Source organism: Oreochromis niloticus, linkage group LG15, assembly GCF_001858045.2.
Source record: "Oreochromis niloticus isolate F11D_XX linkage group LG15, O_niloticus_UMD_NMBU, whole genome shotgun sequence".
NCBI classification, from domain to species: Eukaryota; Metazoa; Chordata; class Actinopteri; order Cichliformes; family Cichlidae; genus Oreochromis; species Oreochromis niloticus.
In genome coordinates, this window is record NC_031980.2 from 13464071 (window position 1) to 13479465 (window position 15395).

The 15395-nt window shown below is 39.5% G+C and overlaps 1 protein-coding gene and 1 long non-coding RNA gene across 5 annotated transcripts; both read left to right on the plus strand.

Annotated features, from left to right (window-relative positions):
- Positions 1-58: 58 nt before the first annotated feature.
- LOC112842410 (uncharacterized) lies at positions 59-6101 on the plus strand. Its single transcript, XR_003214167.1, has 3 exons — positions 59-174; positions 3051-3140; positions 3536-6101. It is a non-coding gene; the product is annotated as an uncharacterized LOC112842410 (long non-coding RNA).
- Positions 6102-6904: 803 nt separating this feature from the next.
- Positions 6905-14802, plus strand: LOC102080370 (cysteine-rich venom protein Cau1). Of its 4 annotated transcripts, XM_025898710.1 has the most exons (11): positions 6905-9243; positions 9494-10668; positions 10818-10892; positions 11664-11689; positions 11806-11809; positions 11908-11999; positions 12170-12260; positions 13050-13192; positions 13287-13381; positions 13765-13847; positions 14629-14802. In XM_025898710.1, the coding sequence occupies exons 6-11, from the start codon at positions 11988-11990 to the stop codon at positions 14754-14756; spliced, it is 552 nt and encodes a 183-aa protein (XP_025754495.1). In that variant the 5' UTR covers positions 6905-9243; positions 9494-10668; positions 10818-10892; positions 11664-11689; positions 11806-11809; positions 11908-11987; the 3' UTR covers positions 14757-14802. The 4 variants fall into 4 exon arrangements, with proteins under 4 accessions (XP_025754495.1, XP_025754494.1, XP_005475028.2 ...); XM_025898709.1 differs by lacking the exon at positions 11806-11809 and having other exon boundaries at positions 11907-11999; XM_005474971.4 differs by lacking the exons at positions 6905-9243; positions 9494-10668; positions 10818-10892 and having other exon boundaries at positions 10900-11689.
- The last annotated feature ends 593 nt before the right edge of the window (positions 14803-15395 follow it).

The following is a 15395-nucleotide window of genomic DNA, read 5'->3' on the forward strand; positions in this document are numbered from 1 at the left end:
CTGCGAGCAAATGTAGAGGACCGACACTTCTGCGCACGCTCAGTGGAGGTTGTATCTCCAAGCGTTTATCGCAGAAGGGGAGCAAATCAACACACTGTACACATGTGTTCTGTTAATTATGACACACACTGCACAAAAATTCTAACCGGGCTCATTATAAGTTCGATAATAAAGGTGATTATCATTCAACTCTCATTTTTTTAGTCTCTTTCAGTTCCTTGATTGGGTTTTAAACTCCATAACTTTACTGTTTCAATCCAAAGCGTGTCAAACATCAGGTCCGGGGACCCGGCAAAGACTCCTGTGCAGCCCAATGGACAGTTTTGGAAAATGTGATGGAGGGACTTCTAACTGTATTACAGCTTTTTCTACTTATCAGGACCTCCCCCTGCAGTAATTAAGTGAGAGATAAACACTGTCTACTATAGAAATGGCTTTTTTTTGTGTTTATTTTGTTTAGTTTTTCTTTTTGGGGGTGGAGCCTTATTGAAATAAAAGCATGACATTTTCTGCCAATTAACAAAAACTTTCAGTTTTTTAATTAGCTACATTAGCTACAGGACAGGCTGGGCAATAAGCTATTACAACTTTTTCTGTAATTGTATACAGTATCTTACAATGAACGCTCCAAAAGTTGTGCTGGTAGATGATTTTCATTTACTACAGCAGCATGTCTATGTCGTGTAGAAAATACTGTTGAGACTGCACTACTTTTTATATTAAGATATCTGAAAGATTAAGTGTGTAGTTTACACTGGTTTTCGCTGTTTTCACTGGTCTGGTCTACTTAATATAAAACTGATGTAAAATGAGTTGACAGGTGAGATGTTACTTTGTTATAGCAACATTAAGTTAAACGCAAGTAACTTAAATACACTCATCGACTGATCTGAAAACCTGAACATCAAGTCAGTTAAACTTCAGGAAATCACTCAGTCTAGTAAGGAAATATAAAACACTGTTAATTTGTTTCACCTGTGTTGAGGTGAATGAAAGTGACAACAAGTGCACTGGAGAGGCAAACCGTGAAATGGACACAGTGGACCTGCATGATTATTACACACTTTGCCATGCTATCCGGTTGACCTGATGCTAGCAATGGTCAGCAATCTGTCAGCAGGGATATGGAGTAAAGTGACTGCTAAACCATTTCTGCTTTGGGAAGTTTTCTTCTTGTTGCCTCTCTGTGAGAAAGAAATACTTCATTTAAATGTAATGTTTGGAGTTTTTTGTAATAAAAAAACCCAATACATAAACAAAACAGGGAGAAACAAATAAATGACACAGAAACCATTTAAACAGTAGAAAATCTGACCACGTGGAGCATGTTTTGTAGTGAATGGTCTTTACAGCTAGTTTTTATTTATAAGTCTGAATACAGAAAGACATTTTGTGCTCCACTCAAATGTTATGAAACAAGTGTTTACACTGCAAGGGAGCAGATTTATTTTTACTCAACAGAAATAAACCTGTTCTTTCAAGTAAGATAAGATTACTTTTGTGGAAGGAAATGCAGAAAATAGAGGAAATAAAAGAGAAGGACTCCCCTAAATGATTGTGAATTGAATCATGATGACTGGATATACCACAGATGTAATTTGCCATACTTTGACCAACACCCTGTGTTTGATATATCGTTAGCTTGCAGTATTGTTATTACAATTTCTTCATATTTTATTGTATGAATTATGTGTTTTTGCTTCAAAGGTGAAGTTTGCGGGTCTGACCAGTTCTCCATAAGCTGACAAGAATATAGAGAGGAGAAATATTATCAATGCTCTTAATCGCATTTAAATTTTGTAATACCATTTACAGTCATGTTAAAAAGGTTTTCACAGGATTTCATGCAGTTCTGTGGAAAACTAAATAGATACCATGAATCAGTATTTTACAGAACCACATTCATCAGCAGTAAATTGGAGCAATAGTTTCCTGTATGACTTTATCAGTTACATCATTGCAGAGGAATTTTGGCCTTTGATATTGTTGATTTGCTTCATTGAAGTTTGGGGGCATTGATTTATGCATAGCTCTCTTTAGGGCCCACCACAGCATTTGGACTTTGACTAAACCATTACATCACATTGATTGATTTCTTTTCCAGCTGTTCTGTTGTAGATTTGCTGCTGTGATTGAGATCACCGTCCTGTCACATGTCCCCAATTTTTTCAGAGCTCTTTCCAAAGTCAGTAAGGTTTCGATAAAAGTCAAACAATTTGGCCTCTAAGGTTTAAAAATGTGGTGAAAGGGTTTTTATTTGTGACTCACAGAGCTGAAGTGATTGACTGACTGTTTTGAAAAAGGTGATATGAGTGTCTTTTGCACGGATGAGATTGCGCTATGAAAAAAGTATTTTTCAAAGCATCGAAACATATGGAGAAAAATTCTAACACAGAGCTGAATGTTTCAGACTAGACAAACTGCCAAAACCTGTGCTTTTACATGGATGGTCACATTTGTTAAAGTTCAGTTAGAATTCATTTGATTAGCAGCACCTGGCTAATTATCCTTTTATTTCCCATGGAAGCAGTAAGGATGCACTTAATGAGGAGTTTAATGCAATCTTCTGTTTGATATTCAAAATTACAGCAAAAGGAAACTATACATAGAAAAAAAAAATTATCACAGGGGTGCAGTGAAAACACACACCTGCGACACACAGACATGACCAAGGACTTGTCCCAGGTGTGGGACAGGCAGGTGTGGTTGTTCTTTCACGAGTCCTTGAATTTGTCTGTTTGTTTCACTCATGCCTAAGTGGTCCTGCCTGTATAAATCACACATGTGGGGCTCTTGGAGGGTGACAGGGTGGGAGTGACAGGTAACTGCGATGATGTACAGCTTTCCTCTGCTGTGCACTCTGGAGTATTTGTGTAATAATTTCAAATATGCGATTGACATGAGTTAATAACGTTTCCTCTGAACAAGACTTGCTTATTACAGCTTTAACAGAGCTTACAATAAGCATAAACAAAAGAGTTTTGCAGACAACAATGTGTTATTCAAACATTAAAGATTAAATGGCCATTCTTTTGCTCTGCTCTCCAAAGAGATGGAACAACAAGGCTGGAGCCAGTGCTGAGGATAAGCCGATACCTGATCCATGAGTCACAGGCCAACCAGAAACAGAGCAATCAGCAGTAAGTTCCTGTTTCTTTGACTGTTTTAATTTAGTAACTACAAGGAATCAGTCATTTTTTAAGTAGTCGAAGGGCATACACAGAAAATCACAGAAGCGTTCAAATAGCAGCACATTATAAATCCTTATAAAAAAGAAATATTAACCTTGTTTCTCATGACATTTTGTTGGTCTAAGTTTTAGTGTTATTTTATGTTTGTCTTTTTTCTGTACTGTAATCATGTTTCATTTATTTGACCGTTTTCTGAAGGGGCCCACCGTCGTCATCAATTTCTTAGATTTCACAAGGCAAGACAGCAAATTTCCTTTGGGTTCTTAATGTGAGCACTCATTCATTTTGCGATTTAGAAAGTGTCACCACACTGATTAAAGTATCCATTGCCTCATCTTTGCCAGCGGCTGTGGGGAAAATCTGTACATGTCCAGCTTTCAGAACACCTGGAGCAACATAATCCAGACCTAGAATGACGAGGTGAAGGACTTCAGCTATGGAGTGGGATCTATCAATGGAGGAGTGGTGGGACGCTAAACACAGGTTCTTCTTCATCTTCTTCTTTGGGCTGCTCCCTTTAGGAGTCGCCACAGTAGATCCTCTGCCTCCATCTCAATTCCATCCTCTTCTGTCACACCAACCCTTCTTCCTTCTTCACTACACCCATGAACCTTCTCTGAGGTCTTCCTCTTTTCCTCCTGTCTGGCAGCTCCAGCTTCAAAACCCTTTGTCAAGTATATCCTGTATCCTTCCCCTGCACATGTCCAAGCCATCTCAGTCTCGCCTCTCTAGCTTTATCTCGAAACCACTCAAACAGACATATCCCCCTGATGCATTGATTTCTAATCATGTCCATCCTGGTCACTCCCAATGAAAATCTTAAGACCTCCTGTCTTTTTGCACAAGCCACCATCCCTAAACCATACATCGTATCAGGTCTTACTACCAACTTGTAAAATTTCTCTTTTAGTCTTGCTGCTATCCTCCACAGGTACTGTTTAATATAAATATAGAGACATATAGTATATATAGTATAACTCAGGGACCCTTGAGGTAATGCTACTGGATATATGTATCCTTCCACAGGTGGTTTGGCACAACTCCAATCAGATCGGCTGTGCTATGGCCTACTGTCCCAACTCCAAATACAATTACTTCTATGTCTGCCAATACTGCCCACCCTGAGTATAAAGCATCCTGTAGTGATGATGTTTATTAAATAGTTTTTATTCACTTCAAATGAATATATCTGGTTGTTGAAGAGTAATTTGCGGTAAATGGATCCAAATGCTTTGGAGCATCATGCAATACAAAATGAATTTAGAAGTAAAAGTAAAATATAATTTCCTTTGTTTTACCCTGAATGTATTCATTTTCTGTTTCGTTATTATCTGTGTATTGTGAAACCTGTTCAGCTACTCTACTGAGTGCTTTCTTATACACACAATAAAATTATCATTAGAAGCAAAGTTGATGGGTGAAACACGAGCAACTTGCATCTAATTCAAACATGGTTTGAAGAAAATAGTGACAACTTTGGGCTGATATCCAGTGTTTGCTGTAATGTTTAGTATTTGATGGTCTGACCTACAAGGTCCCTAGAAGAAGGGACCTTCCTGTGCGGTGACTGCCCCAACGCCTGTGAAAACAAACTATGCAGTAAGTAACATCCAATCAGAATATAATTTGTACAATTTATTCATGATCACAGATTAGCTCTACTTTGAGCAGTTGCTAAACAATGATAAAATAAATATTCTTAAATGGTGAGGAAGGTTACAAAATATATGGTTTATGCTACTGTTTAATGCTTCTGTATCAGTCTGATGAATACATTGACTGTCGCGAAGTGAAGCAACAGTGGAGCTACAATCACCCAACTGTGACTTCGTGGTTTCCCACTTCTTGCGAGTGCACCAATCAGATTATCTAAATGCCACATATCTGCAGACTGGTCAGCTTCAATAAAGATATGCTTATTAAAAACTTGCATTTGTGTTGTGTCTCTTAGCTTGGTCACCTAAAATCGCCACATACAAAAAAGTCAACTTGTTATGCTGTTATAGAGTAAGTGGTCTATTTGATGTGTTCAGTAATTAGCAGAGATTGAAGAGGAAATTTACTTTGTCACACACGCATTTTACAGGACAAACACTGCCGGTGGCGGGCAGATGCCCTCTAATCTCAGGAGACGTGTAAACTGGCTGAGAGGAAGAGCAGCAGACCCAACAGGATGGATTTGTTAAGAGATTTTTTCTTTTAAATCACAAAAAACCCACCATCAATAGCATTTTGTGTTTTACTTAATTAGTTCCATGTTGTGGTGCGTTGAATGTCTGCATCACTGCATACCACAGATCTCAGTCCAATTAAGCATCTGTGAGACGTGCTGGACAAAGTAGTCTGATCTGTGGAGACCCCACCTCAGAGCTAGCAGGACTTAAATGATCTGCTCCTAACACCTTGGTGCCAGTTACTACAGCGCACCTTCAGAGAGTCTATGCTCCCACTTTTCTGCATCTGAGCCTGAGAGTGCTTCTCATCAGGGGTCAACCCCACATGTCCCAGCTACACAGCGGGTTCCTGGTTCACATAAGGCTGTGTCTGTGTGAGGCAGGCTCATGCAGTCTACCAATGAGGAGCACAGATAGAGCTACAGGCTCGTCTGGTTGGAATTCATCCCAACTGGATCCTTTTTTTCCTTGCCTTGAGTTTCCACTTTTCGCTAAGTGGCGTGTGTTTTCGTTTCAGCCCATCAAAATTTCCATTCCAACTTAAACATTAGATTTCCTATTGCCACACTGTCGCACGGACTGCCATTGTGTGAAAATTAGTTCCCTTTCCATACGATAACAAACTTGTTTTATTGAAAATAAACACTTGGACCACATCTCTGTAACCTTGAGCGCATGCCAAAAAAAGCCTCTCTGCTCATATCAGTGAACAGTGGAGCTGGAAGGAGTTTCTTCATCTGATGGCTTCTGCTCCCTTCATGCTGACACACTGCAGCAGCAGCAGAGACCAGGAAAAAAGAACAGAGTTGAGACAAAATATAAAACAAATCGGATCCCTCCTTGTGAACGAGGGTGCTCACTTGCTGCTATGATTGGGATCATCGTCCTGTTGCTTCTCCCAATTTTGGCTAAGCTTTAGCTGGCTGGAGCTCATGGTCAAATCAATGACAGCAAGGTGCCCCAGTGTTGTGGCTGCTGAAAAGACAAAAATCACCACAAAAGTGCTTGACATTTGATATGAAGTGTCTGTGCTGGTCTACCAAACATAATGATTTGTATTGTCTTGATGCATGCTCAATCATCCAGGCAAGTAAATCCCAAAAGGTTGATTCTGTTCATCTGGAGGTAGCATTTTCAGTGGGAGAAATATTTTGTCACTCATCCAAGTGATTTCTTCAGTCTCAGCTGACTGCAGGTTTCCCCAAACCTTATAAACAGTACATTGCACAATGACTGAAACTAGCACCACTGAATGAATAATGGGCCTGAAGGCCAGTTCATAGATCATTAATATGCAAATTGTCATGAGAATTTAATATGCAATAAAGGCTGATTCTCATGAGAATTTGCATATTAATGATCAATGAACTGATCATTAATATGCGAGGCTGGGGAAACCTGCAGTCAGCTGAGACTGAAGAAGTCACTTGGAGGAGTGACGAAACATTTCTCCCACTGAAAATGTTACGTCCAGATGAACAGAATCAACCTTTTGGGAACGATTTGTATTATGGTTAAACATCTCCACTTGTATCCTCCAGCTGCCCTACTGCTACTGAAAAAACACCAGTTACTCACCTGCTTGCCCTGCCTCGCCACTGTTACTCTACATTAGACCAACATTTTTGCAGAGCTCTTTTCAAAGTCACTAAGGTTTTGAAAGAAATCAAACTATTTGATTTCTAAGTCTTAAAAAGTAGGTGAAAGAGTTTCCATTTGTGAATCACAGAGCTGAAGTGATTGACTGATTTGGCATATTTTGAAAACGGTGATTTGAGCATCTTTTGCACAGGTGAGCTTACGTTATGAAAACAGCCTTTACTGTTTCGAGAACTGCATTGAGAGTGGTGAGAATGATGTTCCTTGTCACGGTCCTGGGTCATGCGACCCAGTGTTTTGAGTTTCACTGTATTTTATTATGCATTCATGTTCTAGTTTCATTTTAGCTTATTTAGTTAATTTGTATTATGACTAGGTTTCTGTTATTGTTCATTGTTTAGTAGATTCCCCTTGTGTCTTCACCCCTGTGTTTTGGTCTCCCTTGCCCTTCATGTTGTCATGTCTGCATCTCGTCATGTTTACTGTCTATTTTGCAAGTCTTGTTTCCATGTTCATGTGTTTTGGCTCACTACCCATGTGGCATCATTATGTTCATTCTAGTCAGCTGTTTCCTCATATGTCTCCACTTCCCCTGATCACCTCATGTGTGTATTTAAGTATTTTCTCTCTTACTATTCGTTGTCAGGTTGTCTGCCCATGTTAGTCATAGTCAAAGTCATAGTCTTGTCTTACTTGTCGGGTTTAGTTTTTCTTTATTCATGAGGTTCATGTTTGTGTAGTCCTCCTCTTGTTTTTGGTTTTGATTCTTGTATCAGCCCAAATAAAGGCTTGCTTTTTGTTTAACTTCAGTTCAGTTCTCCCGTGTCTGCTTTTTGGGTCTGTACCTTAAACTCACCGGCTGCCCAGCCGTGACAGTTCCTGATTGGAGAATTGCATCAAAACAATAGAGAAAAATTATAAACTGCCAAAACATCTGCTTTTATATGGTTGGTCACATTTGTTAAAGTTCAGTTAGACTGTATTTGATTAGCAGCACCTAGCTAATTATCCTCTTACTTCCTGTGGAAGCAGTAAAGATGCACTTAATGAGGAGTTCAATATGATCTTCGATATCCACCATCCAGACGGATGGCAAAACAACTAGTAGCTCAGTGTTCCAACATTTGGTAGAAGGAACTGCTGTCACAGCTAGAGATCAACGAGGTACAACATAAATGCTACCGCAAGAGGGAGCCAGGACGACAGGTCAGGGGCAGATATGATCACCCCCGCCCAAGATTGGGTACCACAGCCCAAGTACGATGGAAGAAACAATATTAAGTGGGAGAGTAACTAACCTAAAAGATAGGATCATGGCAAAGCTGTAAATCTGGAGCCTCTGTAAGGGCTACCAATATTACGTGAAGTACCCTCTGAAGATGTGAATGCAGCACTAAGGACAATCCCTACTGCGTCCATCACAGAGACTAGTCAGCTGATCTACACCACAGTAGCAGTGATCCGTGAGATGGCTGGCTACAAGATGAACAGCCACATGGAGCAGTACCCTCCATGGAGAAGGAGACTAAAGATCAAGATCAAGATCAAGGTAGCACAGAGGGGAGTTAGCCAACTATCACAGTTGCAGAAAGGTGCGATGAAGAAGGTGCCTTGGTACCCGAGGCCTTGGAAACTGCCGAGCAAAGACTCATAGCCAGCCACTTGAAGAGGTACACTAGAGAGATAGAACCCAGGAGAATAAACTAGCCTTACTCCACAGAACCATCTAAGGTGTACTCCCAGTAGCAAGAGAACAGTATGAGAACAGCCCCACCAATGTTGGAGATGGAGCAAAACTGAACTAGCATATAGGAGAAGGACACAATCCATAATCGCGATGCTCAGCGGCTAGTGGATTTAAGAGCAGAACACAGGAATCTCCCGAACAGGGTCCAGTAACCATCACATTGACAAACATCCCAGGAAAGGTCTCCAGTATGAAGAGTTGGACAGCACCAGGTCCTGCCTTGATTCATGCCTACTGGTTGAAGAAGCTGACTGCACTCCTTGAGTGTCTGGCAGCACAAATAGCAAGGCTGCTAATAGTTGAAACACACCCAGAATGGCTAACTGAAGGATGGACTGTCCTGCTCCCTAAGGATCAGGAGACCCTCACCCCAGAAGAGACCCTCACCATCTAACGACCGGCCAATAACCTGCCTCAGTACCACATGGAAGCTCCTGCAACATGTAGAAGATGGTAAAACAGGCAAATGCTAAGAAATGGGCCAATACCTGCTCTATGAGTCACAGTCCTGCCAGTAACGGAGCGATCAGCAGTAAGTTCCTGTTTCTTTGACTGCTTTAATCCAGTAACCACAAGGAATCAGTCATTTTGAATCAGTAGTAGAACACCATGTATGGAAACACACAGAAGCATGCAAATAGCAGCACATAATGAATCCTTACATGTTGGACAGGAAAAAAAAATCCTTATTTCTCGTCTTGTTGATCTAGGTTTAACTGCTATTTTATGTTTGTCTTTTTTCTGTACTGATGTAATCATGTTTCCTTTATTGTTTTCTGAAGGGGCCCATCGTTGTCATCGCTTTCCTAGATTTCACAAGGCAAGACAGCAAATTTCCTTTGAGTTCTTAATGTGAGCACTCACACTTGATTTCACAAAGACGATGAAGACGAATTTTCTTTGATGAGTGATTTTAAATTGAGCACTCATTTGTTTTGCGATTTAAAAAGTGTCACCACACTGATTAAAGTATCTCACTCCTCCTCTTAGCCAGCGACTGTGGGGAAAATCTGTACATGTCCAGCTTTCAGAACACCTGGAGCAACATAATACAGACCTAGAACGATGAGGTGAAGGACTTCAGCACTTTTTATTACTTCCCCTTCATCGCCTGGACCCTTTTAGGGGAACGCAACACCCTGATGCGCTGATTTCTATCCTGGTCACTCCTAATGAAAATGAGACCTCCTGTCTTTTTGTCCAAGCCACAATCCCTAAACCATACATCATATCTGGTCTTACTACCATCTTGTAAATCTTCCCTTTTACTCTTGCTACTATCCTCCTGTCACATGTACAGTTTTATATAAATATAGAGACATATAGTATATATAGTATAACTCAGGGACCCTTACTTGAGGTAATGCTACTGAATGCCACTCCACTCTATTAACCGATGTTTCAATCTATCTATATCTCTATAAATGTATCCTTCCACAGGTGATTCGCCAAAACTCCAATCAGATCAGCTGTGCTATGGCCTACTGTCTCAACTCCCAATACAAGTACTTCCATGTCTGCCACTACTGCCCACCATGAGTATAAAGCATTATGTAGTGATGATGTCTCTTAAAAAATATTTACTCACTTCAAATGAATATATCTGATTGTTGAAGAGTACTTTGCAGTGAATGGATCCAAATGCTTTGAAGCATCATGTAATACAAAATGAATTTGAGATTAAAAGTAACATCAAGCAAATTTCCTTTGTTTTATCCTGAATGTATTCATTTTCTCTTTCATTATTATCTGTGTATTGTGAAACCTGTTCAGTTACTGAGCTCTTTCTTATACACACAGTAATGAAATTATCATTAGAAGCAAAGGTGATGTGTGAAATATGAGCAACTAATTCAAACACAGTTTGTTTGCAGTGGAAACTGTCAGTTTGCTCGACCCTACAAGTAGGAAACTTGCTGCGGTGAATTCCCCAACGTCTGTGAAAACAAACTGTGCCGTAAGTAGAAACATCCAATCGGAATATAATTTGTACAATTTTATTCATGACCACAGATTAGCTCTACTGCTAAACAAAGATAACGTAAATATTCTTAAATGGTGAGGAAGGTTATTTTTATGCTTTTGTTTTATGCTTCTTTATCACAGTAACTGTCCCAAACTGAAGCAACAGTGGAGCTCCAACTACCCAACTGTGACTTCGTGGTTTCCCACTTCTTGCAAGTGCGCCAATCAGATTATCTAAATCCCACATACGTGCTGACTGCAGCTTCAACAAACATATGCTTATTAAAAACGTGCATTGTGTTGTGTAAGTTTCTTAAAGAAGAAACTTACTTTGATGGTCAACTCTGAGGACAAGCACTGCTGTTAGCCCAAGGGCCGTTAGCCTTTAACTTTATGGCAGGGTTAAACTCGCAGAGAGTAAGAGGAGCAGACCCAATAGGGTGCATTTCTTAAGAGTGATCACAAAAAGAATTCAATAAGAAAAATTCATAGTTTGACCAGTAATAGTATTTCCAATTAGACTTTTAGATTTAAAAAACTTGTTTAAAATAATAACTGGCTGAATAAACCATAAATTACAATATCGAATAAGTTTTTATAAAACCTCCGCTAACACACTCACAATGAGTTAATGATTAAATATATAAATAAATGTGCATGTAAACACTTTGCCTATCACTTTGACTTTATAAATAATGAACATGAACACATTATTTATGAGCTCATTAATAAAAAAGAAACATGTATTTCCCTCGCCACAGATTATGTACTAAGGATGAGTAATGCTTTACAAATGATGAATTAAGCATTTACTAATGCTCATTATTGCTTAATGTCATTGTTATGACGTGTTACCGTTTCACGCATGTCTGAGTGGTGCTGGCTCTATAAATGAGACCTGCAGGCTCATGCAGTCATTGACAGGCTTAGAATCAACCATGCTGTTTTACACTTTTCCTCTGCTGTGCGCTCTGGGCCTCACTGCAGTCCTTCAGGTGCCTGGCACCTTGGGGGTAAGTAAAGTCATATATCCTCTTTAATGTTGTTTTCATCTAGTTATTTCTTGGTTTTTTGAGCAATAATTTTTGACCATTATTTTCTCTCTCATCTCTGAAAATCACATCTGAAGCAGGGTGAGTGTAGTAGTTATTCATACATAAATCTTGACTGATATGAACTATATTTAATCTATCATTCAAGGTGTTAATTTGCTTTAACTGCTTTCATTTAGTGACCACTACAACTGAGAAGAATGAGATTGTGAACAAGCACAATGCTCTGAGGAGAAATGTTCAACCTACTGCGAGCAACATGTTGAAGATGGTAAAACTCAGAAGTTATTACATAATGTTAATGCCTTGCACAACTAACATTATACTGTTGTGTCATGTTCAGCTTAATGAATGAAAGCACACAGCACTTTTTTGTGTACACATTTGTTCTTATCTACATGTTCTGATTTAACGGGCCGTCTTGTCCTCTGCTCCCTGCAGAACTGGAACAACGAGGCTGAAGCCACTGCTCAGAGGTGGGCTAACACCTGCTCCATGGGGCATAGTCCTGCCAGCTACAGAGTGATCAGCAGTAAGTTCCTCATTACTCCTCGCGCCTTAGAAAAAACACCACAAAAGCACAGAAAAAGAAGCACTTGTGTGTTTGTTTTTTACGTCACTCTCAATGTCAGATTGAGAGTGGCAACACAGAAAAACAGGGAAAGATGCATATAACTGCACATTATGAATCACCATCTTAAAAGTTTGGTTTGTTAACATTTTGTAATTCTTTTATGGTTTCTGTTTGTTTCTCTAAGTTTTAAAAAGTGTTATTTTTCTGTACTGCCATAATCATCGTTCATTTATGAATCGTGGCTCAAGAGTTGGGAGTTCGCCTTGTAATCGGAAGGTTACCGGTTCGAGCCCCGGCTCGGACAGTCTCGGTTGTTGTGTCCTTGGGCAAGACACTTCACCCGTTGCCTACTGGTGGTGGTCAGAGGGCCCGGTGGCGCCAGTGTCCGGCAGCCTCGCCTCTGTCAGTGCGCCCCAGGGTGGCTGTGGCTACAACGTAGCTTGCCATCACCAGTGTATGAATGTGTGTGTGAATGGGTGAATGACTGGATATGTAAAGCGCTTTGGGGTCCTTAGGGACCATAAAGGCGCTATATAAATACAGGCCATTTACCATTTATTGGGCAATATTTTGCAAAGATGCTTTTATCAAGTCCTTTGATTTCACAAGATGCTGATGATGATGATGATGATGATGATAAATTTTCTTTGATGAGTGATCTCGAACTGAGCATTCATTTGTTTTGGGATTTAAAAAGTCTCACCAACCTGATGAAAGTATCTCTGTCCTCTTCTTCTTTAAATGTAGCCAGCGGCTGTGGGGAAAATCTATACTATTCCAGCTTCCAGAACACTTGGAGCAATGTAATCCAGTCCTGGTATGACGAGGTGAAGGACTTCAGCTATGGAGTGGGATCTATCAATGGAGGAGTGGTGGGACACTACACACAGGTACAGTGATACATATACATGCACTTAACTAAAAGTGATTCTTAAGCCCAAACCCTGGCTTTAAGAAACATTTGTATTTTGTCTCTCTGTGCAGGTTGTTTGGTACAGGTCTAATCAGATCGGCTGTGCTATGGCCTACTGTCCCAACTCTGCTTACAAGTACTTCTACGTCTGCCATTACTGCCCACCGTACGTATATAGCATCTTGCCATAATGATGTGTTGTATAAAATGGCATCTTTTAATCTTTTGAACTTCCTCTTTTGTCTGCATCCTGTATCAGTATTATTTATACATTTTAGACCCTGATAAGCTAAGTCATTAGTGATTTCTAATATACACAATGATGAAATGATCACTAGGAGCAGTGATTGAATTGCACTTCCTTCAAGAAGAATATGTGGATTTTGTAATTCATTTAATGCATAGAAATTTGCATTTAATTTGTCATGAAATAGTATTTCATAGTTGCTTTGAGTTCTCATAGGATAACTGTGACATGTTTGGGATGACATCCAGCGTTAGTGTTTGCTGTATTATTAGTATTGCTGATTGTCTGACCTACAATTACAGTGGAAACTACCAGTTTACCCAACCCTACAAGAAAGGACCCTCCTGCGGTGACTGTCCCAACGCCTGTGAAAACAACCTGTGCAGTAAGTACAAATATCCTGTAGGAATATAATAGTTGTAAACAAGGTGAGATATACATGTTTCTGTTTTGCAGACCTTTAGGGAAATCTCAGTGTAAGCCTTTGATAAAGTAATATATTGTGTAAAGATAAAGTTACATTGATTCTGTGTGCACCACATATAATAAAGTTGCACGCATTTTCTGGTTGCAAGATTTGGCAGCTCTTCAATATAGAGCCAAATCACAACAACAGTCAGCTCAAGGCACTTTATATTGTAAGTTAAAGACCCTACAATAATACAGTGGGGATTATATGCATAAATTTTGTTACAGCACTTTCAGAATGGCATCCACTTAATACATTTAATTAAATGTATTAACCAATGTTATCAATAAATGATCAGACAGAAGAGGGTTTTCAGGCAATAGTGTTAAATGTTCAGCTTTTATGCCATATGTCAGAACAAGATCCAGAGTGTGATTAAAGTCTAAAGCTTCTTTTACATTCTGAGAAAAGCAAATTGAGTCTAATATTGGAGTAATTGCAGTGTTGAAGCTGTCATTTTCAGGTATCTAAATGGATGTTAAAATTATCCACAACAATTATTTTATCTGAACTAAGCACCAAACCAGATAGATCATCTGATAGCTAAATTTATTTTAGCTGATGAACAAAGCTAACCTAAAACTGTTGTCTAGAATGGTAAAGAAGGTTACAAAACTGTACAATAGAGGTAATTATCTTTGCCCTCCTCACCAACTTAATGCTTATTATGTTCTTTATGCTTTTCTCTCTCTCACAGCCAACCCCTGTCCCTTCTCTGATAAGTACAATAACTGTCCCGAGCTGAAGCAGCAGTGGGGCTGCAGCCACCCAGACGTTGCCTCTTGGTGCCCCGCCTCCTGTAAATGCACCAATCAGATTATCTAAATGCCCCATGTCCAAATGTGCACTGATTGGTCAGCTTCAATAAAGATATGCATAACAAAAAACCTGCATTTGTGATGCGCATTCTTACCTATCCAACCACCATATGCTGTTAGTGAGTAAATGGTCTGTTTGACTGGGTCAGTAATTAGCAGAGATTAAAAAGGAAATTTACTTTGGCACACTACTTCTGAGGACAAACACTGCCGGCAGGAGCAGATGCCCTTTGACTTTAGGTGAGGTGTAAACTCACAGAGAGGAAGAGGAGCAGGGTGGATTTGGCAGAGGTTAGGAGGAAATACAAAAAAAAAAATCACAAACTTGAGCCAAGAAACATCCACAGTTTGAGACCGCATCTGATAGCAGTGACTAATTATGATATACACCACAAGTCGAATTTTAGATTTTTTTCTTTTATGTTTAAGTGCCCTGATTTAAGCGGTTAGATTATTTTGTATTTATCAAATACAAAATAATGGGCCATTTGTCCCAGGATTTTTCAAGTATTTTTGACTTTTTTTGAGTTTTGTTTTTGTGGTTTTAATGATTCTTTTTGATTCTTGAGTGTTCTTCTGAGTTCCTGGTTGCATTAGAGGTTATTGTTCCTTCCTCTTGTCCCAGTACTTCTGTATTAGGGTCATC